Source organism: Euprymna scolopes, chromosome 5, assembly GCF_053919585.1.
Source record: "Euprymna scolopes isolate OS-2025 chromosome 5, ASM5391958v1, whole genome shotgun sequence".
NCBI classification, from domain to species: Eukaryota; Metazoa; Mollusca; class Cephalopoda; order Sepiida; family Sepiolidae; genus Euprymna; species Euprymna scolopes.
Window position 1 is genome coordinate 143,122,591 of NC_136486.1, and position 26,125 is coordinate 143,148,715.

A 26,125-nucleotide genomic window follows, 5' to 3' on the forward strand; every position below is an offset into this window, starting at 1 on the left:
GAAATAGGGTCACCAGCCGAAAATGTTTGACTCAGATGACGAATCACTCATGGAAATGGATAGTTATCGCTTATCACATCAAGGCCGGGGTGGGGTTTTTAAGAGAAAGACAAACGAGAATTTGTTCCTATATCACGGCTGTTAAAAATCTGTTAACAACGAAGAAGTTGTTTTTAAAACCATGTGGAGCAATACGGAAGACAGCTGGGGTGACTAATGACTCCTAATTACATGATAAGTTAACACCTCAGTGTAATGAGGGTTAAAAATGGGGATAGATAAAGCCGAAAGGAGGAGTAGAAATTAGGGAAACAGAGAGAGGGAGGAAATTCAAAAGAAGAAAAAGGGAGTACAAATTAATAGGGAACGAAGAGAAAGAGAGAAAGGGAAGAGGAAAGAAATAGCTCCAGAAAGGTGGAAGGGGAACTTCTGATTTGATAAAAACGATTGGCTTTTTAGAGTTAGGTCCTTAGTTTTTTTTACTAGCTGGCATTCGAGGCGTTCACATTGCTCTCACCCCGCCTGGGGGGGGGGGGAGCGAAACATCCATAAGAGCTAAGTTGAAAAGCTCTTGTTCTTAGCTGGGAAATTAATTAGAGGAACTTAACCTGCATCATGAAGCTTGAATCAAAGAACTCGACTATAACAAGTGTAAAACGATTTATGAATAATTATTTTGTTTCGTTATATAAAAATGTCCCAGAGTTTTTCCTTGTTTCTCGATTTGCCAGCCTGAATGAAGATGCAGTTTATTTCAGGTATGCCCTGACGCCAGATGAAGGAGACAGACGGGGTCAGCACGAAGCCAGAGTGACGGCCAAAATCGACAATGTTGCCACACTGACTTAGGGTCATGCACATTTCGCGTGCCCTGAGCAGCAGAAGGATATTTTCCAGTGACCAGTGAGAGTCTGGTCACCCTTAAGGGGTCCACCACTAGACAAGTAAGAATGTAGCCCTGCTGGGTTGCATCTATGGTCCTGTGAGCTGAGAGCAACGAACACGGTCAGAAGTACATCACAAGTATGCTCCCGTGAACCAGGATAGCGACGGACAGAGAGGGTGTTAAGGTTATACTACAATTCACACTATATTTTTAAATGATTTAAAATCAATACATTTTGAAAAAATAAATAAATATGTAACATAATGTAACTTTCATTGGCTAAGAAACACTTTTTTATTTACAAAATATATGTTTCCAAATTATAATATGAAATGTATTAAAAGTAAAAGGTTTTTAAAAAGTATTACTTTTATATTCGAATAATCTAAACTTTTCATAAAATATTGTCTTGTGGATTGTTATGGTCAGTTAGCATGCGTTTAATGTTATTTTTCTAATCTCATATTCTAGTCACCAAAATTTAAAAAAAAGTTATTTGGAGTAGTCAATTTGAGAATAAAAGAGAACAATTGTCTGATTAATCCAAATACAATAATCACCTAAAAAATTTAGAACTATAATTTAGTGTTTGATACTTTTTAAATTGATTTCAAATCCTGCAGGAAATATATCAGTATCGGTTCAAACGAAATTGCAGTTCATTTCCAATTCAAAGCAGCATCTAATATCATCCTTATTTCTTGGAACACATGATCAAAATTTTGCAAGCCTGATCTATTTGAAACAAAACATTTAGATTGAAAAAATGTCCCTTGTTTAGATTGAAAATGTAAAATACTTACACATTAAAGGTCCTTCATCGGTACTGTTGGAATATTTTGGGAGACTAATGGGGTATGATCCCACACAGTCGGAGGATTCTATTTATAAACGATGCTGCTAAGAACTGACGAATCAAATAAATTCACGTGCTGCTACCAACCAATCAGAAACCAGAATTGCTTCATAAATATTAAACCTTTTCTGGTGCAATTTCACATGTTCTTTCCCGGGTTTCGACACGGTAAGAATATTTTGTTCTGTGGAACTGTCTACTACAAACAAGTCACCTACCAGGACTTGTGTGTAACAGCGAACCATCTGAAATTCAAAGTGGCTTACACTTCTACAGGTACCAATTGAGTTAACTAGTGTGGATTTTAACAAAGGGTCACATCTAGTGCATGATAACTGAAATCTGCAGAGCAGAATCGTCTCCAGAGTTGAGTCAAAGACAACTGACATATAAGGTCAAAGCTAAACGATGTAGATGACGAATGATGTCATGTATTTTTTTTTTTTTAACAGAGAAACAAAGGTTTTCAAACCTGTTTCTCCTTGAAAGTCATATGAACGAGACATTGCAAATAATGTAGAAAAAAACTTTGACAATAAAAGTGTGAAATATTACCTCAATGTGTTCATGCATCACGCATTTCAATTCAGTTAAGAAACTAAATAATAAATAATTAGCTAGGAGAACATTAGTACCTCTCGAGTCATTTTCTTCAAAATAAAACCTTAAAGAAAACTCAACGGACATCTCTTATATTTTTCCTACATGAAAAGACTTATTCATCTTAGTTAAACAGATAAGACAATCGATGACCACTCATGAAATGCTGCAGGAAGAAATAATGGCAACAGACAAAATGATAAAGGACCCAAGTACATACATAGAAAGAACTTTTTTTTGTTATTGAATTATAAAGTAATAATGGTGCTACCAACCTATGTATCTTATAAAGAATTCTATGCCGTGTACAAATAATCAGTAACATAATACACCGCAACAAGTCTACTGTTAATAATCTAAGGTGCCCTCACAGGAGAATGCCGACAGGATTACCCAGGCATTTTTTGCAGATCAGTCTTCCTCTATGGCACTGGCTCTTCAATCTCACTTGTTGACCAATTTACATCCTATAATAAAGAAATAAAAATAAAGACAGCACTCGATAAAGACAGAATCGCTGAGTTTATATAAAATAAATAACATTTATTTACATGAAAGTATTAAAATAAAACGTTCCAACATAAGTATTTTGTGTGTGTGTGTGTGTTTGGACGTTTTAAATGATTATTGGTGAGCGGATTTTGTGTGTATGGCACAGGGCTTGAAATTGCTAATTTTTATGATAGGTGTGCCGCAGGAGGGCTTGGAGTCAAAATGGCTTATTTCTTGATGGAAACTGTCCATAATCCATATAAGTGAATGTGTGTATGTGCTCGCATTGTAAGGACGCTGGTTTGGGATACGAATGTTTAAAAGGAGGTTTGAGTTCTCGCTGGAAGTGATAAATTTCCATGATGGGTATTGTAGTTCATCTGCAGCAAGCGTAAAACTATTGTGGGTGTTTTAACATCTCACAAAGACAGAGTTTCCTTGAATACATGCTGCACTTGAGAATTTGGAGAGAAGCCAGTTTGATTTTGGCAGGTAAATGCCTTTGTAGAGCCCGCCTGCTGCTTGGGGATTGATCACCATATTTAAGCGTAAACCGTAAACATATTTCCTTTGCTTTTATGTATGCATGTGGTCGCATCACAACGTCATGTTCCTACACATTTACAATAAAGCGTAGGCGTTTCAAAGCGATGATTGATGTAGGAATGTTCCTGCCTGTCATTTATTCTGGCTATAAGTAGCAAATCGCAACAATATCAAATTGTGCATGTTTTTTTTTACTGTTGTAATAGACAAGCATATAGTTGCAAGAAAAATACAGACAACTGAATAAAATTAAATATTTTTTATTCTCACCAAATCAGAGATTTATAGCAGTAGAGGAATCATCGTTAGCAACAATGAGTCTGATGTCGGTGACGGCAACGAAGTATACGCAATAGGTTGGTGTCAACAATGACGGCGGTGATATTCACAGTAAGTTGATGTCGTCGTCAGCTATGTATTTGCAGCATCGTCAGTAGCAATGAGTCTGGTTAATGTCGGCGATGGCAGTGAGGTATACGCAGTAGGTTTGTATTGGCGACGATGGTGGTGATATTCACAGTAAGTTGGCGTGGTCATCGTCAGCGATGTATTCGCAGTATGTTGGTGTCGGTGATGACGATGTCGAGATGATCCCCAAGAATGGTAAGACTGCTTTGTGGTCGAAGGAGGAGTTCCTTTTATAATTGGTTTTTGGCTTGAATCGGATCAAAAAAATGTTTCATTTTTTGTGTCTCTGATTGGTCAGTAAGTCGCGTTTTCTGATCACATGGTATGTCGCCTACTACGTCCGCATGGAGAACGCAGTTTTGTTTTTGTTCTTTGCATAGTGTACGTAGGTGCAATTGACATTGTGTACGTGACTGAAATTTTAATGTCCAGCGAAATGCGTGCACAATTGTACTTTTTTTTTTTTTTTTTTAACAGAGTGGATCATGCAGTAATTGAGTGAGATTTGTTATATAACACTGTCAGGACGACACAAATGATAAATATTTTTGTTTAATTAATCTTAGAAAACTTTATGAGAATAGCCACTTCTCACTTTCCGGTAGTTGGATAGGTCTGGATGAATTTGCCTAGCGGGTGATGTGGTTTTCTTTTTTTTTTCCTTTTTCTTTCTTTTCCATTTTTTTAAGAGAAAGCAGAAGGAAAGCAAAATAACCCTTCTGAAATCAATAAGAAAGTCGGAAAATAAGAAATAATTCATAGAAGTTGGTTTAATGAAATAACGATCTATAAATGATTGTCAAGTGTCTAATGGCTGACATTACTAGTCGAACCTTGACAAACGTAATAATTTAAGATGCTGATTTTCTAGGCAATAACTAGGCAACACCATTTTTGAATTTTACAGAAAATAAATTTCAGAACAAATAGCATTCTGCCGGCCGCTGAGTTGTCTCCCTTCCTCCCGAGTTACCTCCCTTGCCCATAACCTTCAAGATGGCGGCCGTAACGAAGTTTCGATGCAATCCCCGATTATTTTATAACATTGCTACCAGGTATTCTGCATTTTAATTTTTTTAAATACCTTTCTTTTCATGTTAAATAATACTTATAATTATATGAAATCTTATTCTGATTTTTATATTTTGTTTTTACTTCCAAAGCAAGCAGGTTATGTTTATACGTAGGACAAGTTGAGTTCTCAGGCTTGTTTACATTGGATATTTCATTCCTTTTTTTTTTTTAAACATTAATTCTGTTTAAGTAATGTATTTTATTTATTTCATTAATCAAAGTTTTGTTTTATTATATTTATTATAGAGGTGTCTATCGTTTTTATAAAGAAATCTCCTTAATATAAATTTGCCTTGACACGTGAGGTGTCCTGAAACACAAGGTCACTTTAAGAAACAGTTTGGAATTAGTATTTGTATTCAGCTTCACAACAATTCTCGTTTGGTTAATTTTTTTTTTTTTTTTTTTTTTTTGATAGGATTTCCCGGTTAAATTCAATTTTTACTGTGTCTTTTTTTTCTTGAATTGTTAGATAAAAGTACAGAATAATTACAAAACGCACCTTCCACTCTTGAATATGGGTTTCTAAATAATAACGTTATTATTTCAGCATGTTCCGTATTTCGAAGTACCGATTTTTTGTGCTTGTACAAAGAAAGGCGAAATATCAAACAAGGGAGATTTTTTGAAAATTAAATTAAATTGTTAGGTGAAAGTACAGAATAATAACAAAGCCCCTTTATGTTAAGAATGGCTTTCTAAATACGGGCAATAATGGCGGAAATCTGGTAGCGGACATACTTTTTGATTGTTTGAAAAAAGCCTAAAGTTAAATTCCAAAAGGAATATATATATATATATATATATATATATATATATATATATATATATATTGTACACATGAAAAAAAAAGTTATAATGAAAAATGGGGTTTGTATTACTATACACATAGATTCGAAAAAGTTGTCAAAAAACAAATATATAACAAATAAATGTTATCAAAGGCAAGATAAGTTACTTTTCTACCTAACTGGATATATTTTTTGTGTTTTTATTCAATGTAACATGTTTATTCAGCTCGAAAAACATACAGTGTTTACCGATGTATTGGAAAATTCAAGATGGCGCCTGACTCTCTCTTTAACACGGTAAGTATGGGAAAAGGTGTTATAAATAGAAAACTAGACAAAATACTGTTAAAAAGCCGCCGAATATATGTCAACCTATGTCACAGTAACATATATTGACCGAGTTTTTAATAGTATTTTGTCTAGTTTTTTATTTATAACACCTTTTCTCAAACTTACCGTGTTAAAGAGTCAGGCGCCATCTTGAATTTTCCAATACATCGGTAAACACTATGTTTTTCGAGCTGAATAAACATGTTATATTGAATAAAAACACAAAAAAATATATCCAGTTTGGTAGAAAAGTAACTTATCTTGCCTTTGATAACATTTACTTGTTATATATTTGTTTTTTGACAACTTTTTCGAATCTATGTGTACAGTAATACAAACCAGAAAAATGTTCTCACTGCCACATTTGGAAGCTGACGAATTCAGCTAAATTTTGAAATTAAATAAATTCATTGTAAAAATCCCTTGAAAGATAAATATTAATTTTCTAGGTCTATTTCAAATATAATTAGTAAAATCCTAAGATATTGAATTAAATAATAAAAAAAACGCCTTGTTTGTAAAAAAAAAAAAAAAAAAAGCTTAAAGCAAGAGATTATGGCTTTGAACAAACAAAAGCAAAATGAAGTCGTTTAAGCATGGATTTTACAGAAGCCCAAAATGTCAGAAAGTCCTAAGGCTGTCTGAAAATGACATCAGGTAGTTGGAGGGAGGTAGGAAGTGCAAAACCAACTGGTTTTCTTTTTTAACCCCCAGCTGTGCGTCCGTACATTCCTATCATGAACGTTTGTGTATTTTTCACCATTTTTTAATTTATTTTTCTGCGAAAAAAAAAAAAAAAAGGGATTAATGATTGCTCAAAGAGAGGGAGAGCGATGTGCACTTACCTTGCTTACTATTAAAAAGAGATAGCATTGCCTTCTCATCTGTTTTAAAGCTTTTCCCTGGTCAGGTGACAGTAATCACATGACTATTTGGTTATTTAAAAAAGATTTCTCTCCTTTGGGGATGATTTTTTTTTTTATTATTATTATAAATAAATTATTATTATTAAATGCATTGGTGGCTGGTGCCGGGAAGCTACTTTACCTCAACTTATCTTTAAATGTTATTAGTTTCATACATCCTCTGGGTTGATTTCCATAAAAAAAAGTAGAAATATTTGAAAAAACAAATTCGCTTTATTTTATTATATAGAAAAAGGAGATAATGCTAAGTTTCTTGCTTAAAGAAATTATGTACAATGCTTGTTTAACCTAATGGATAATAGTGTGGACCATGGGATCACATCAGTTGATGATGATGCCTCCCTTCAGTCTCGAAAGACAAAGGATACCCCCTGTAGGAGCAGCTGCATGTGTAATTGTGAGGCAAGGGTTGCACAATTCCAACCACAACTCTCCTGAATCGGCACTGTTTGAGTCCAGTGGCAAAAAGTATTCCAGGCACAAATTGATAAAAGTTCCATTATCGTATTTTACTTATAAGGTAAAGCTAGAATGCTCGAACATTCTCTATCGAGGTAAATAAATAAAAATACAGACCCCCCTCCCCCCCCCAACCTCTAACACCTCCTTTAAGTACCCGGCATAAAATCAGTTAGGTCGGCTAGTCTTTCCTTCTTCTTCGATATGAACTCAGAAAGGCAGGGTCAAACTCTTCGGACCAAAAGCTAAGTTAAGCCATTTTTCTATCTATAACTTTTGAAATCACCTTGTCTTAATATCGCAAACATTTGTGTATTGCAAACATTTTTTTTTTTTCAGCTCTGACTTAAACTCTGAACATTTTAACTGTACTTATCTGGTAGTTTTTAAAATCTTTTTTTTGTCAAATATATTATTATTAACCAATACTGTTTTCTTATATTAAAAAAAAGAAAAAAAAATTTCCCAAATTAAAACTGCACTATTATCTAAACTCAGAAAAACGCAGCTTTTTCTCTGCAGTATGCATTAATTTTAACTAGTCTAAACTTAGTACGTAACTAAAACGGTATTACTCTTAACCAGTTTTTAAATGAGTTCTTCAAATCTAAATTAATACAAAATAACCCGACTTCTCAAATTGATAAAAGTTCCATTATCGTATTTTACTTATAAAGTAAAGCTAGAATGCTCAAACATTCTAACTTGAGATCGATAAAGCCGAAACCATCCACGCACAATTATGGGAGGGGAGACTATTTTCAAATGTCGTCCTAAACTGGGAATGGAGCAACGGACTTATAAGTAGATATTAATAAGTCCCTCTTACCCTTTTTTTTTTTTAATGGAGCGTAGATAATGCATGTGGATGTGTTATCGGCAGCTTGAGTAACCCTCGCTTCTTCTTTTTTGTCTCTCAGTCCTCATTTCCAATGAGTGATTTTTCTGACAAAGGGTGAAGAAAAAGCTGCTTTCCAGGTCGGTAGTACTTCGTGAACAGTAGCCTGAGATGTCGGAAATTTTCTGTTTTTATGTTTATCCTTGTGGCCATGTCACTAGTAAGGGTGCTGGAGGTAAATGTTTCATCTGGACTGACGTTTTCCGCCAGATAGTCAGGGACCTGAACCTTGGATTAACCACTAAGGAGGCTGTCCTATCAGTAAGTGCAAAGTACTGGAGCTGCTGTATTGCCATTTGGTGAATGGATTCTGGACCATGCAGTAGTTTCTGGTGGGGCCTCTGGATGCCATACTAATGGGTAATTTTTACGGCTTTACCTTATCATGTGCTACAAAAAAAAAAAAAAATTCCTGTCTTTTCTCTCTTACTTTCTCTCTCTGTCCTGCTCTAACGAAGTCTATCGACCTGTTCCACAAATCCCAAAGCCTCAACATAAAATATTTCAAAAGAAAAACACGAATAAACCTAGAACCCTATTTTCCAGCGTAGACCCCTACTACCATGTCTCCTTCTCCAACATCAGGGGTCTACATTCCAACCTTCCAGAGGTTGAAACCCAATTACAGGAGACTAAATCGGACATATTCTTTCTAAGCAAACCTGGCATAGGGCCGACCATTTCCCTAGATGAGTTCATGATTAAAGGATACTCTAACTTAACATCTAAATCTGACCTCCAAGATCGCCATGGGTATGGAATATGTGCCTACATTAAAGATTGCTTTTCGTGTGGTAGGGATATCTCTAGAGAAGACCCTAATTTACCTTATATGTGCTTACAGGTTGCACTTGCTTACACCACCGCATTTATATTTTCCCTCTATCACCCCCACAATAGCAGGGTTACTGTCTTTAAGAGTATATTTGAGAAAATTGACCACATCCTGTCTGCACATCCCTCGGCTAACATTCACATTTGCAGTGACTTCAATGTCCATAATGTGGAATGGCTGACCCACTCTAATAAGACAGATGATTAGAGGAGGTTCTGTCATGATTTTGCCATTGCCTATGACTTCACTCAGATTGTTCACGAATCCACCTGTGTGCCCGATACTACCGATCAGTATGCAAGCCTTCTAGACATTTTCTCACAACTTCCCCTGAGCTATGTTCATGTTTCGTTCTATCTCCTCTGAGATCCTCTACTCTGTTGTATCAGTTAAGATAAAAATGAAATGTAACAAGTCTTCAGACATACCTCTCAGCCGTACTGTATATAAATACTCTATGACTGACTGGGATAGCTTCCGTACGTTCATATCTAATGTACCTATCTATGTTCAAAAAGGATGTGTCCTCTATAGTGTCAGCCCTGACCGAATGGTTAATTGTAGGCATAGACCAATTCATATCATCCAAAAAATTCCAACAAAAACCTAACAGCCAGCCATAGTTCTCCCCAGAATGTGCTGCTGCCATCGCGCACAGAAATCACTGTTTCCATTGCTACCAACGTAATAGATGTACTGAGACTAAAGCTGCTTTCAGGATTGCCAGCAACCACTGTAAAAGAGCAATAACAAATGCAAGAGAGCTATATGCCCAGTCTGTTAAATCCAAAGTAGCTGATCAGCAGCTTGGTTCCCACCAATTTTGGCAAATTGCAAACAGGATCCTGAACAGAAGCATGTGCTCTATCCCAACCATCATCAGTGGACCTGAGGTCATCTCGTCAGCATCAGGTAAGGCCAAACTATTTGCCAAGAACTTTGCAGCTAACTCTACCCTATGCGACGAAGACCATTAACACCCCATATTTCCTCCTATAACCAACAACACACTATGCAACATACAAATATCTGTGTGTGAGGTCGCCAAACTAATCAAGAACCTTGATTCCAGTAAAGCCACTGGCCCAGACAGCATTCCAATTATGGTGTTGAAAAAGCTTCAACCAGAACATGCCCCCATAATTACAAAACTGTTTAAGCATTGCCTTAAGGAGAAGTGCTTCCCAACACCCCGGAAAACCTCATCAGTATGCCCTGTATTTAAGAATTGTGGCGATAAGTCATCTCCCTCTCAGTACAGACCACTTCTGTGTGTCATGAGTAAGCTGCTGGAATCCATATTAAATAGAGAAGTAGTCAACCACCTCAGCAGAAATAACCTTCTTAGCGACATGCAATATGGTTTCTGTTCTGCTAGATCTACAGCAGATGTGCTAATCGTTATATCTCTTAGGATTTGTGAATCTCTCAACAAAGGCTTTCTTTCTAGGGCAATTGCTCTTGACATATCAAAGGCCTTCGATAAGGTATGGCATAAAGGCCTACTTCACAAGATTTTCAGCTACGGTATAACTGGAAATGTTTTCTCAATTATTAAATCATTTCTCTCTGATAGGCTCATAAGAGTAGTGGTTGATGGGCAGAAATCAGAGGCCCACAGTATTAATGCTGGAGTCCCTCAGGGGTCCATCCTGGGCCCAACTCTCTTCCTGATCTACATCAATGATCTCTCAAAACACATACTTAAACCATTCGTTGGCATCTATGCTGATGACACGACCATCTATGGCAACACATCAAAGGCTGTAAATGACAAAGTTCTCTCTGATTCTCTCTCCTCTGATCTTGAGCGCGTGGTACAGTGGGGGAAGAGGTATCTGGTTACTTTTAATGCATCTAAAACCAAACTCCTATCTTTACATCATCAACGCTCTGATCCCCATCTGGCATCAATTGAAATGTATGGCTCTCATCTTGGAGAGGCTCCATGTTTTGACAAGCTTCTGGGCTTGACCTTTACTCCTGATCTGAAATGGAGCATGTACATCAAATCTGTTGCCAAGGTCGCTGGAAAATGGTGGGATCCTTCTACCGCTCCAGAAGATATCTCACTACAGATGCAATTCTCTATGTGTATAAAAGCCAGGTACGTCCAAGAATGGAGTACTTCTGCCACATCTGGGCTGGAGCTATTAAAAACAGCCTATCCTGTTTTGACAGAGTACAAAATAGACTTTGTGGCTTATTGGGGGGTGCCCTTTTCTCTTCCCTGCAACCTCTCTCCCACAGAAGAAACATTTCGAGCATGTCTTTGTTTTATCGTTATTTCCATGGCAAGTGCTCGTCCGAGCTCCAATCTCTGGTCTCCCCTCACCAGTCTTTCACGAAAAACACCCGTCTAGCTGAATCCACTGTCAAAAATTTTCCCCACTCTTTATCTGTGCCTAAACCAAAACGTAGATTCCATGAACAAAGCTTCTTTCTTAGAAGTGCACGCCTGTTGAACTCTCTTCCATTTGCCTGTTTCCCACCTGACTACAACTTGGATGTCTTCAAGTCCAACATAAACAAATTCCTGATAAAGCGCCCCCTTAAGTAAGGCACTTTATCAAATCTCCAATACTAATGATTACTACGATGCTATTTCATTGATTACTGGACACGCAATAACCCTTATCCCCGAGTGGCTTGTGGGCCTTGATAAGTGGGGACCTCCATGTTAAAAAAAAAAAAAAGCGGAGAACACATACAGCACCTGGAAGTCTCAAATGATCACCCATTTTAGTACTGACCAGGTTCAACATTGCTTAACTTTGGTGATCCAGTCGGAACCAGTGTGTTAACGTGATTATGCAGTATGGATCACATCATTCTACTCATCAATACAACAATAGTAGTCTGTTAAATTCTAGAACTGATATTCATTAAAAATAGTTTTTCTCATATTCGTTTGCATCTTACTGGATCATATTTTCTAATTTATTTTCATTTCAGGACTTATTCCTCTGAGAAACGAGTGGCCCACCCAACGATTGATACGACCTTCAAAGGGGAGCAGACATCAATCTTAGTTGAAGATAAAGTAAGTCTACAGTTCTAAGTTTTTCCGGATTGCAAAGACAGGTTCTGGTAGCTGCTAAACAAAATGATCATTTGGAAAGGCTCGGCTAATGCACGGTTTGGAAATATATTTTTATTTTAAGAACCCCCCCCCCATTATTTGGTTTCCAAATTCAAATAATTACAAATTCAGTGTGCCACCTTTAAATCTCAAGCTTTTACCATTGGGCAAATACTTTCACTAAAGAACAAAAATATGCCTGAGACAAACATTCTATAATTAAGGTGTCTATGCTGAAAAACTAAATATTTTATTTATTTTTGAAAAAAAAAAACACAATTTTGTTTGGTTTTTTAATTCAAATTATATATTTAGAGAGAGAGAGAGATGAATGGGAAAAGTATTTTGGCCATATATTACAATGAAATTAACTCCTATGGTCAAATTTTTAATATTTAATCTTTATTATCAAAAGACTTCCTTGGAAATGAGTGAAAATGTAGTTTAAAGAAAAATATTATAAAATTTAATTTCTTGCTCTCTTCTTTTTCAATCTAGTTTTAGTAGCCGTATCAAATTTAAAAAAAAGTAACCTAAAAAATTTTTTTTATTTCTCTTCCTTTTCATTCTTTCTTCTATCTCTTTCCTTTCAGCTTCCCTCTTTTCCCTTCATCTCCTGTCTGTCACCGTTTTGTGTAAATTTAAAAAAAAAATAACAGGATCAGTCATTTCTGCTGAAGTTGTTTAATAATAAAGATGAAATATTAAAAATCTCACATATTGTTTAATCAATCCAACTTTTTTTTTTTTTTTTTGCATTCATCTGTACATCAGTACATTTGGTCAGATTTAATCTTCAGCCTGTTTGTACGCATCATGAATGCATTTTGTTTCTCCTTGTAGGTCGACATTTCATCCCTAACTGGTGTCCCTGAAGAACATGTAAAGTTCCGATTGGCTCGTATTTATGTGCCTGCCCGCAATGCCATGCAGAGTGGCAGTTATGGTACCAGAAGGTGGATGGTTGAATTTGATACAAAGGAGAGATGGGAAAATCCACTCATGGGATGGACTTCGACGTAAGTTAAAATAATCTCCATAAATTGTTTCAACTATCAGAATTAAAATTAAAAAAAAAAACATCTTTTATTTTATAAATAATTATTTCCAGAGGAAACAACAATTTTGATTTATTTTTCCCCCAAGAAAACTCTTTGTGTTGTTTTTTTTTTTTTTTTTTAAACTCTTATTCATCCCAAAAAATCATATTGCACATAATCCTGCCTTGATAGAGTTCAAAATAGACTTCATAGCCTCGTAGGAGATGTCCTTTTCTCTTCCCTGCAACCTCTATCTCACAGAAGAGATGTTGCAAGTTTGTCTCTGATGTATCGTTATTTTCATGGAAAGTGTTTGACTGAGCTTCAGTCTATGGTCCCCCTTTGCCAAACTTTCACAAGAAACACTCGTCTAGCTGAAAACACTATCAATAATTCCCCCCCACTCTTTATCTGTGCCTAAACCTAAACGTAGATTCCATGAACAAAGCTTCTTTCTTAGAACTGCACGCCTGTGGAATAGGGCAGGTCGATTTTGGAACCCCGGTGAGGCAATGGTGATGATAGTTGGGGTTTGACATAGAAAAGACCTACACGAAATATTTTTCTCAAAATCGTTATCTTTGCTGGAGGAAATGACTTTAAAAGTTGAAAAATTGAAGTGATTAAAAGTTTTTTGGTGAATTGTCAAGAACGTCCTGTCATCAAAACAATCCGTACTGTTAAGAAAATAGAATCATTATTTAGAATAATTTTTAAACTACATTTTTAAATAAGATAAGTGGGGATAATATATTAATAAAATAAATATTAAGTGTAAAGGCAAAATTATGTTTTTTAAATAATAATAACCAAAGTTCGCTTTTTCATTGCAGGAACATTTTTTGGGTTGAAACATTTTAGATTTCACCGTCGCAAAACATGCTCGTTATTGATATTAAAAAGTAACGTTTGTTTATTATTTAATTTGAAAACATTACGATTTAGGCTTAATTATTTCGAAAGGAAAAACGAAAAAGACTTGTTTAAAATATATATTATTATATTTCAAGTGTCTGCAGTGAATTTAAACATATTTGTTTTATCTTTTTTTATTTGTTTTTCTATTAGGTTGACATAAAAACACTGTCATTTGTTGACGTTCAAATGAACGTCAAAAGCATTATTTTTGCACCAACCTAATATTTCACATCAAATTCTATTTGAAATTTTTTATTAAAATATGGTAATACTCCAGTTTTATATTAAAATAAAAAAAAATAGTCCATACACTTTTATTCTACACATTCTTTACGAAACATAACCACGTAAATTTTCAAGTTTTTCTACTTAATAAAAAATAATTTGCAGAAAATTAGTGCCAAATTTTAATTTTTTTTATTTTTAGGGAGTAATTATTTTTAAGCCTTGTTTTTCTTCTAAAATTATAGTTTTAAAATCCGATAACCCACAAAGATTAATACAAGTAAATAAGGAAATTCCTTTAAAGGTTTTTCGTTATGTGTGCATTCTTGTGCTAAAATAACTTTGTTATTTAGAAAGCCATTCTTAATATCGGAAGGAGGTTGTATTGTAACTATTCTGTACTTCACCTAACAATTTAATAAACAAAAATTTCATAAAAATTAAATTTAATTTAAAAATACTATTAAAAATATCATAGTAACATAGATGCACAAGCACTGGTTTTCAAACTCTAAACACTGGCACAGCTACAGCAAGAATGAATCTCTTTATGGATAAATTCATGTTATCAAAGGCGGAGCTAAACTCTGCTAAAAATGTCTAAACTAAACATTACTATGCCTCTGATTTGGTTTGACCCTCTTTCTTCAATGCATCTAATTCAACTCTACAAAGATTTTCATTATTTCTAATAACTAGCGCTTATTTTTTTACATATGAAACTGGAAGAGAGCCTACTACAGTTTCCTTCAGTTATAATCCATTTATTTATTTTACTTTTCAGATTAGAATGTCAGTAAAAGCACGACATTCAGTTTTAACCCGTGGTTCACAAAATTTGCTGGTCCACCTTATCATTTGGATGAAACAGCACCCCCAACTTCACGACAAGTCATCCAGTGTAGTTATTTCCTCGAAAACCGTTATCCCCACTTAAAAAATAGTGAGATTTCTAAGTTAATTGCCAAGGAAATAATTAGTATTCGGCAAGCAGTCAATCCACAATTGCCCTTATTAATTATATAGGACAGTAGGTCAATATATTTTGCTATAAGAGGGCCAAACAGATTGACAGGAAATCTCTTGTAGCAATCAAAGTGAAAAGAATGAAGGAACACCTATACAGACTTTTTGATATATCTTCTTGTAGTTGTAAACTTTCTGTGATGACTTTGCAGTAAAGTGCAAGACAGAAAATTGTCAAACAAGGCACATAATCTGCACTTGTCCTTCTAACAAGGAGTTAAAATTAATTCTATAGATTCACCTGCAATTATGTTCTTTTTTTTGTGGAGAATAAAATAATATATTGGTATTTATTATGTAATCTGGCTCTATTATTAAACATGCAAATTTTCCAATTTTCATGTTCCACTAGAAGAACTGCCATTTACAGCAATTTTTAAATTAATTGATGGAACAACAAAAAGCCTAACAACATTTACTGGTCCTTTGGGGAAACTTTGTATCAATAATTATCAAGATTTGCCTCAAGTAGAATTCTAAAAAAATTAGTGTCCCTCCTGATCATCATTATCTGACAACAGAAAAAACAAATAATTTAAGTGTGAAGACCAGAGGCTACTTTTTGAGTATGCTGTTGGCATTTCTTGTGGAGAAGTTAACTTAGAAAATTGGGGCCTTGAATCAAGAAAGATGGCTAACATAAGCCACAAGATTAATGTCTTTATGGACTAGAGTTGTCTATCCTCAAACACTATGATAAATTAAACATTTTGGTCAAATTTATCATCCAAGTGTATGCAGTTAGTTGGTTTGAGATCAAAATCGACAACATTTTTTTTTTAACCAACAACAGTATATTTTAATATGATTCAGAGAACAAAGCAGTTAACTGAAATCCAAATTACTGTTTTAAACAGTTCAGGATATATTGCTTTTGCACTACTTCTGGAAAATATAATATTGATGATAAACTCAGATGTGAGAGAAGAGGGCATTCAAACGATTTTGTCCATTAGGTAAATAAATACTTATCCATTAAATTTTATTAGTTTTCTTAATTTACCCAAACAATAGTTAGTTTTATTCATATTACATCGCAAAAATATAAAAAAAATCAGTGTTTTCAAATAATTTTATTTTTTTTTGTGTTGTTTTTTCCAAAAATATTGAACAACTTAAAAAAAAAAAAAAAAAAAATTACTGCTATCAATGTTGCAGCCACATGCTGGTCAAATTTGATTGATTTTTTCTCCAAAAGTTGTATATGGGCAGGAAGCAAGACATAGACACATTATTACAAAGTCATTGTGCGAGCAAATTAGACCTTCATTTTCCTCAAAATGAAATTATGAAGAACAATTTAGTTCTATTATAAGTTTATATTATTGCCTCTAATAACAAATTAAAATACATGGTTCTGTAACTTGTATCAAGTTGTTATATTGTGCAATACATCTCCACATATCTTTTTGAATTGTGAAATTTAAAACACTTAGTTGCTAATTAGCTTTTTTTACAATTTTTGTTTAATCAATGCAGTAAAAGTTGAGATATTTAGCTAATTGTGATTCATAATTAAAATTTTAATCCATGTATTTATTTTTATTTCAATGTATTTCATATAAATATATCAATTTTAATTGAATATTTTATAAACAATAGTGAAATTTCAAAGTCAGTGTTGTGAAAAATGCTATGAAAATGAAGGATTTTTCAGCATTTTTCTATACTATTTTTAAAATTAAATGCTCAATTTTCTGTTCAAGATAGGAATCTAATTTTTGGTATATGTTCTTATCACATCAAATCCCAATTATCATCATCAGTGCCATGTTGATTTTCTGAAAAAAGTTGCAAATCGACCTGCCCTACTGTGGAATTGTCTTCCGTTTTCCTGCTTTCCGGCTGACTACAATATTGTTGTCTTCAAGTCTAACGTAAACAAGTTCTTGATGAGCCGTTCCATATAAGTTAACAAATTTACCGAAATTTCATTACTAATGATTACTATATTGTCCAATTTCTACTGTACACTCTTTAAAAAATTAAAAAAAAAACACATGAAAGTAAAAATACTCTTGAGCAACAACATAAGTTATAAAATTTAATATACCGGAAGTAACATTAACGGAAACATATAAATATGAACCTTGATGAGGATAATAATCCAAATAAAAACTATGTACATGTGGGTAGAATTCGTTATCCTTCAAAATGGAGACAAAATCATCCTTGGTTTAATGTCTGTTTACATGTTCGAATACGTGGGATATTGCCTTTCAAACTGGTCAGCTTTTTATTTATCTCTTTTTCTCTCAAATCCATCTTTATTTTATCGTGTTTTTCTTGGCCGATTGATCCTGCTACCTCAACTGTTCTACTAACATACAATGTAAAGCAGTCGAGGTAGGAGGGTCAAATACATATTTTTTCTTTGTGTTAATTTCTCTTGCAAATCAGATGCAAAATGCTTTTCTAATGATATCTTTTATATTACAGAGCCGATCCGCTCTCCAACATGAAAGTTGATTTCGCCTCGGCTGAAGATGCAGCTGACTTCTGCATGAAAAATGGTTGGTTGATTTGTAAAACATTTTGTAATCTTTATGAATTATAAAGAACTTATTTTTTTAATCAGTTTTCACCCCAAAATAAGGCAAAGTGCCACTTTGAAGTAGGGCTACTATCGGGTCATAAGTTGCAGGAGCATTATGATGGGAGATGAGTAGCAAGATGTTTGTTCACATTACACTTGAACTTCTGCATGTCAGTACAGTTGGGAAAGCAGAATCCCGAAAAGGAGTTCCAAAGTCTAGCAGTTTTGGGGAAAAAACTATTGGAGTAAAAGGCTTTCTTACACTCAGGGATCTCTACTGTGAAGGGGTGGGACTTAGCTACTTGTCGGGTTTGTCGGGTTGAGGGGGTACAAGTGCTTGTAGTTCGTCAGAGCATTCACCATTAAAGTATTTGTAAAACAGGCAGAGGATGCAACATTTCATCGGTGAGACAGAGGCTGAATCCTAGATGACAGTTCAGGACCTATCAGGTTGGCGACTCTCTTTTGTACCCTGTCAAGGAGTGAGAGACAAGCAGCAGATGCACCAGCCCAAATGTGACAACAGTACTCCATACATGAGCGAATGGTGGGCTTATAGAGATATAGGATACTTTCAGGCATAAGTAGCTTTCTGGCATGGTAGAGAGAGCCCATCTTCTTTGCAGCAGCCTTAGCAATGCTCTCAATGTATCTATTCCAGTTCATGTTACCCATAAACGTTAGGCCGAGGAGTTTAAAGGAAATACTTTCAGGTAAGGTGTTCTTGGCCATTGCTATTAGTGGTAATTTTGTTCTTGTCTTTATTTCTTAAAAGGAAATTTGCTTCTTGTCCAGAATTTCCCCTATATTTAAGAACAAAAATAAAGAACAATCTATATATGTACCCATGATGAAATATCATATTCCAAAAATCACATAAATTGATCAAGTAGATTTTTTTATATAAATAAAATCATTTTTAAGCAATTAATAAGAATTTGTAGACATTACAGCAAAAATCTTGCAAGTATGAATTATTGTAGGGTTATCTCACTTTGTTTCTGGAGATTGTTTTCAAAATGGTGACACAAGTAATTTCACAATTACTCATAAAATTTTATATTCTTTAAAAATAAAACTACTTGATGAATTTATATGATTTTTAGAATATGATATTTTCGTTTCCTCACATACATCATACATATTTTTCTTTATTTTTATTTTTTGATATAGTGGGAATTCTGGACAAGAGTGGGAAACTTTATTAGTTCTACAGAGTCAGTATCCCAAATGTTCAATTTTGCCCCTGAAATTTAAAAAATTCCAGCCTTATAAATCTTTATTATAATAATTTATATATATTTTTACAAAATGTTTAGGATTCAATCCTGAACCGATTCATGAATTTTAAAACACATTTGCTATGTGTAAAAATGGTTAATCTGGTGTATATTTAATGTCAATTAGTTTTACACCAAAGGCGGTGGTGGAGGTCCTTCGTAAAAATACAGATACCTCTGACTTTTGTGAAATTTGACCAATATAAGACATTCCTAAATATTCCTTAAATTTCAGTTTTGGAGTATTTTAAAGAGTTTTTTGGAAGCATAATACAAGTACAATTTTCCATTTGAAAATTCAAAAATCTTTTTTTTGTAATGAACAAAATGTAAATTTTAATTTCATGATTAAAAACCGTTACACATAATGAAAATGGTCCAAATCCAAACTTTTAAAACCCTTGCATATTAATTCCTGGCTCTAATGCAGCATTTTATTTTTGTTAAATCATTTTTTAATTTTTATTAAACCATTTTTTATTAACCATACAGCCGTTTCTCCTGTGGAAGATCATATTTTTTCTTTATTAATTGCATAACAAATGAATATGTAGAACCAAGTTCATCAGCAATGGTTGCCAAGTTACACCTGAAAAATGAGCAAAAAAGAAAACAAATGTCAAATTTCAAAATAAAATGAATACTAAATAAAACCATTTCTTGTTTTATAAAGCTAATCTGCTAACTCATTCTGTGTTTTGTTTTCTAACTCCTCTACCGATCTCTTCCACAAATTTTTCCAATCCCAACAGTAAACCTAGTTACCCAATTTCTAATGTGGATCCTTGCTATCAGATTTTCGTTTTTCAACATTAGGGGGTTGTGGTCCAGCCTTTTAGAGGTTGAAATTCACTTACAGGTGATCAAACTGGGTCTATTCTGGCTGTGTGAAATTGACATTACTCATCAGTTTCTACCAATAAGCTTATGATTAAAGGTTACTCGAACATAACATCAAAACTCGATGAAATTTGTGCATAACAAACTAACAATAACATTAACAAGTAAATAAGTACCATATCTTGTCTTTTTTACCCTTCTGCCAGCATTGAGTTATCTCCCTTCCTTTTAAACTTTTCTAGTCATTTACTGAAATAAAATGTTTTTTGTTTGTTTAATTATTATTTTTATCGCTAAATTAAACTCTTAAAAACAAGTATCCGTTTATTATTTTAATATTTAATAGTTATTAACATTTCTAGAATCATCTGTTTATTAATTTACACTATTTTATTGCCATATATATTTTTTAACTAATCTTAAATGCTTTATTTACTTTGAAAAAAAAAAAAAACAACAAAAACATGCTTCTTATAGTCATAATTAATTCAAAAAATTAAATATAAGGAATTTTTTTATTATAGTTAATGACCGTTAATCCCATTTTTTTTTTGTTAATCAAGCAAGCTCATTTTTTTTATTATGCATTTTATTTATTTTAAAATTACCCAATTTTCTAGTATTTTTTTTTCTACTTAATTTTGTTGCTAATGCTGAAACAAAAAGAAAAATGACAAGTATTTATATTTTAGATAAATTTATTTCACGTGTTTTATTAGGTATTCTTTATTCCTATTATAATAGGATTTAAAGAAATCATTAAAAGCTTTTGTTATATCTTTAACCAATCTCATTTTATAAATTATTTTCAATTTTATTAGTAAGACCATTTATTTGACGTCTTCTTCAATAACCACTCATCCAACTGAAATATCATTCAAATGTGCTAGTGTTTGAATATATGGTTAAGTGTTAGTTTTATTTTTTAGAACTGCATTAAAGCTTCATCGCTCACTCGTTTTGCGACCAAATTTCAAACAATTTTTACAGTTCATAGGTCACCTTCTCAGCTATATTTTGAAAAAAAAAACAAATTTCAATTATTGTTCAGTAAAATAAGTTGTAATAAAATTACTGTGTTCAAAAATTCTCAGAATTTGTAAGGAATGTAGTGACAGTTTTTTCTGATTGGCTGTTGGTTACCATAACAACCAAATCTGTTATGCTACTTCAAATTAGCTGGGAACGGCAGAGATGATAATTTAACAAGATATAATAAAAACTGTCACTAATAATTCACCGCTGTCCCGATCCATCGCTCAGCTGTACTGCTGCTGAGAATTCATTGTCAGTATGCTCAAATGCTAACCGACCTTTCACCTTTGCTGGCTGACAAAAAATGACTGCTGAATGAACACCACAATCCAGAGAGAGAGAGAAAAAAAAGAAGAAATCAAAGAGAGAGAGAGAGAGGTAACAAGTGAAACAGAGAAAAAATATTATTTCAAAGCAAAGCCTGGAAAAATTATGGCTTACATAGAAAAATATTTAAGATTTAAACATGGAAAAGTAAAAGGATAGTTGCTAAAACTGGAAAAGAAAAAGACAAGATATTCTACAAAAAATATAAATTTATAAGTTAAAATATTGCAGTATTAATTAAGAATTGATCATATAATGTTAAATTGAATTTTTTAAAAAAATTCTTAATGCCACAATATTTATTATATTTTTTACTAGAATATCTTTTTTTTCTTTTCCAGTTTTAACAACTTTTGCTTTTACTTTTCCATGTTTAATCTTAACCATATTACTTTTTATGCTTGCATTTTTCTATCTAATTTAATATGATTAATAATAAGTTAGTTATATAATTCTGATTTTGTACTATTTATATGTTCTTACATTTCATAACTAATATGCCAAACTATTTAAATGTTACTTTATTTCAGTTGCTGGTTCTGAAAAAAAAAAAAACTCCAAAAAACCTAAGCAAATATGTGTATTATATTCATAAGTAATAAAAAACTCAAATACTTATACATAATTTTATGATACTTTATTGTGGTTAATCACACTTTGCTATTTTAGTTCTTGTAAACTGATTTTATTTTTGATTTTTAATTACTTTATTTAATTTATAGTTACTAATTTTTTAAAACAACTTTTATCTTTATGTTCTAATACTGGAAAATAGCAAATATTGGTGTTGCTGATAAATTTAACTTAGCTGCTTTTATTAGATATTTTACTTATTGTTATCAGGGGAATTTATTTACTTTTTTATCTAAAGAATTTCTTTTGTCATCATGGTATTCTTTTTACATTAGGTCTACCTCCACAATTTTCTTTAAAATGACGACTATGCTGAATAAGACTCTTTTAAATTTTGCAGAGACAAGTAGTTTTCGAGATATAAAGACGTATTATGCACTGTAATTCACTGGCTGCCATACAAGGCTATAATATTGACAAGTCTTATCGATGGATCAGTCATGGATGCCTTAGCAGCATCACATCTGTTAACTGGATGTATTCTACAAGGATTACCTAATAGCAATCTGCAGCCATATTTTGAAGGATAAAGTCATTAATATTGACTTTTTAAACACCTGCAAGATTGGTGGGATAGAAAACGTTTTGTTATAATAATGGTTATGCTGGATTGGCCATGTTGTTAGAATGGATAAGAGAAGAATACCAAAACCCATGTACAATTAGTTTGCTTATTTTCATAGAAATGTAAGTTGCCTCATGCTGAGATGCAAAGAAAATTTGGAAGGTGCCCTGTTAGCAATCAGTATATCTCACCAAGACTTTGAAAACTGTGTCCAAGAAAGTAAAGGCTGGGGAACGACTTATTGCAATAGACTGGAAAATTTCATGACAACTTGTCTACATAACTTGAGAGATGTTACAGGGAGACGAAAACCTAGTGAAAATGCTTCAACTTTAAGATCAGATTATGCACAAATGTTCTTAATCTATTGGCTTCGCTGCAAGTCTCTCATCAGACTTTGGTGTCATGAGCGATTCAAGCATAAATGAAAAATTGTAGGAACCTCATACATCAAAACTAATGGGAGAGTCTATCATATATATATATACTCATCAACATACAGTACTGTTTCGCTGTTTCACAGCTCATCAGTGCGGTTAGACAGGCTACTATCTCAAGCCAGGATTGAAACCCGACCGTCTGTACGACAGTGAAGACTCCTAACCATTACACTAATCGGTGGCTGCTGTGCGAATCGTGAATTAATATATATATATATATGTTACATGATAAGGGCTGTCCCCTTTTCATGTAAGTAAAAAAATAGGGAATTAGTTAAATGTAAATATGAAATAGGATAGTCAAGGATTCGAACTTGCGAAGCTAGACTTGCAATTGAGAATTCCGATCATAAGTTAAAATAAACACAGAATGTTATTATAAATGGAATGTCCAGTAAATTGTTGATTCTGTTAAAATATTTAATAAATACAAATTTGGCTGGAAACTATTCACATTCTTAGAAAGAATGCATAATAAAATATGGGTTACAGAATTAGATAAGTAGGTTAAATTTCTTTGTAAAACAACAAAGAGAATGGGAAATTTCCTGGTCGTCAGAAATGGTTTCAAAAACGTGCAAATCGCGCATGTTGATAACACGTGAGTTATGGTCACGTTGACCAGACATACATGTGATTTCTCAATATAGGAAAGAGTTTGAAGTTAGTTAGGAGAGTGAGATCAGTCAGTGGAGAGAAGCAGAGAGGTTCAGACCGATTCTCCGTTAGTCAAGGCACCCTCTGGAAGTGAGAGGGTTTTAGAGATAACCATGTAACAACTTTGAATCCCTGAGATAAAATCATGTCCGACCGATCGAAGGAAGAACAAATAATCATGTTTTTATATCTGCCATCTTTCTGTGTTCATCATTACAATGAGAATAGTAACGTGTTTATATTATATGTACAACTGTCAAACATAAATGTCAAATGCACTCTCGGTCTATCTATCAAGATATTCAAAAATCTCTTCTAGTTGAATTACAGGCTGGGTACTCTTGTAGTAGTATGTACCTGTCTGTCTCGTTATATATAAGAACTGTCTCTCTCTTTATATATACCTGTCTATATCTCACCAATGTCTCCATCTCCCAACAATATGAACACACAATGAATATATATAATATCTAGCATCTCACAACATGATCACACAACATAACCCCTAAGACACTACTAAGACGAACATAACAACAACAACAAATATAATATATAAGTCGTCATCTAAATAAGAACTCACGTCATATTTGGTACTTCAAAAATAAAACTGATACGTAACATATATATATTATGAGATATAAGAACAGGTGGCACCAATCCTGTAAGTTGGGAGTCTGTGACTGAAGACTGCACCAGCTGAAAAAGTGCTCTGAAGACACTCTAAAAGGAATGAGAAGAGGAGAGATTCATAGTGGAAGGGGAGGAGAGATCACAAATGGTACAGGGTTGCAATAGAAATCTAAGAATCAGACACCACCTACATCTGTAGCAATTACAATCTAATACACATGCACCACAGTCGCAGCAGACACTGTAATTTAACAATGGATTGATCTGAGACACAGAACTCCATTGTTTCCCATGACAATAATAAGTTCTTGTCCAAAATTCCCTCCCCCCCCCTCATGTGATGTACATACCCGTGACAAAATTTTCGTTTTGTTATGGGCACATACATCATACAGATTGTTCTTCACTTTGTTTTTTATATGGAGGAATTCTGGATAACAATACAATACTAATCTAAATAATGTTCTATTTTCTTATTTTGAAGGATAAAGTCATTAATATTGACTTTTTAAACACCTGCAAGATTGGTGGGATAGAAAACGTTTTGTTATAATAATGGTTATGCTGGATTGGCCATGTTGTTAGAATGGATATGGGAAGAATACCAAAACCCATGTACAATTAGTTTGCTTATTTTCATAGAAATATAAGTTGCCTCATGCTGAGATGCAAAGAAAATTTGGAAGGTGCCTTGTTAGCAATCAGTATATCTCACCAAGACTTTGAAAACTGTATCCAAGAAAGTAAAGGCTGGGGAACGACTTATTGCAATAGACTGGAAAATTTCATGACAACTTGTCTACATAACTTGAGAGATGTTACAGGAAGACGAAAAGCTAGTGAAAATGCTTCAACTTTAAGATCAGATTCAATGGGAAAGATACTCAAATGTATTATGAAAATTCTAACATTTTTATTTAAATTGTGATTAATTGCTGAATTTTTTTTTTTTTTTTTAAACGTTACAATTTGTAAACATCTTTCGTTTTTATAATTTTTTTCTGTTCAATTTTTCAGGTTGGGATTACTACATCGAATCCAAACAGCAACGCACTTTTAAAACCAAGTCTTATGGAGCCAATTTTTCATGGAACAAAAAAACAAGAACGTCAACCAAATAATAATGTTAGATTTTAAGCTCAAACATTTTTCAACCAATCAGATTTTCCCAGTTGTGTATAAAAATAAAATAATGTTATAGATAACAACTAAGTTCTGTATGTTCTGCAATAAAATAATCCTAATCCAAATTTTTGTATTTTATTTATTTTTTCTGGATCATCTACAATGATGGATCTTATCATTTTGCCATTTAATCATGTGGATATAGTCGAAATCATGTTTAGTGTTGTCTTTTCATTTGGTTGGCTGGTAAAGATTAAATGATATACACAGTTGGAATTGGATATTATATTACTCTCTTTTAAATACTAAACTGCTATAATATAATATGCCTCTCCTGTTGAATAGTCGTTAATTGTTTGCTTTATCTTCTGTAGACTGTCAATGTAGCAAAATTTAAGATATTATTAAACAATCAAAATCAATTTTAAACATAGTTTATTGCATTTATCCACACTATAATTCTGACACAGCATAAAGATTTCACTCTTACGAGAATTAGCTGATGTTTTGCAAGCCATTGCATCTAAATTGTCAAACAACTTAATGACAACTTGGAATATTGTCCTTTCTTTAATTATCATCACGAAATCATTGTCATAAACATTTACAACACTTGCTGGACACGTTCTAAGAAGTCAGTCGCCATTTTCTTTCTAGGCCATTGT

The 26,125-nt window shown here is 33.4% G+C and overlaps 1 protein-coding gene across 1 annotated transcript; it reads left to right on the forward strand.

The window, feature by feature from the left end:
• The first annotated feature begins 4,706 nt into the window (after positions 1 to 4,706).
• Positions 4,707 to 25,585, forward strand: LOC145276999 (NADH dehydrogenase [ubiquinone] iron-sulfur protein 4, mitochondrial-like). The gene is made up of 5 exons (XM_080128580.1): positions 4,707 to 4,843; positions 12,057 to 12,144; positions 13,027 to 13,202; positions 17,832 to 17,905; positions 25,353 to 25,585. The coding sequence occupies exons 1-5, from the start codon at positions 4,785 to 4,787 to the stop codon at positions 25,454 to 25,456; spliced, it is 501 nt and encodes a 166-aa protein (XP_079984706.1). The 5' UTR covers positions 4,707 to 4,784; the 3' UTR covers positions 25,457 to 25,585.
• The last annotated feature ends 540 nt before the right edge of the window (positions 25,586 to 26,125 follow it).

Excerpts from the sequence above, each read along its gene's own strand:
- LOC145276999 (XM_080128580.1), top strand. The coding sequence starts at position 4,785 with ATGGCGGCCGTAACGAAGTTTCGATGCAATCCCCGATTATTTTATAAC. Across the intron at positions 4,844-12,056 it reads TTTTATAACATTGCTACCAG|GACTTATTCCTCTGAGAAAC; the intron begins GTATTCTGCATT and ends TTTTCATTTCAG. Across the intron at positions 13,203-17,831 it reads CTCATGGGATGGACTTCGAC|AGCCGATCCGCTCTCCAACA; the intron begins GTAAGTTAAAAT and ends TTTATATTACAG.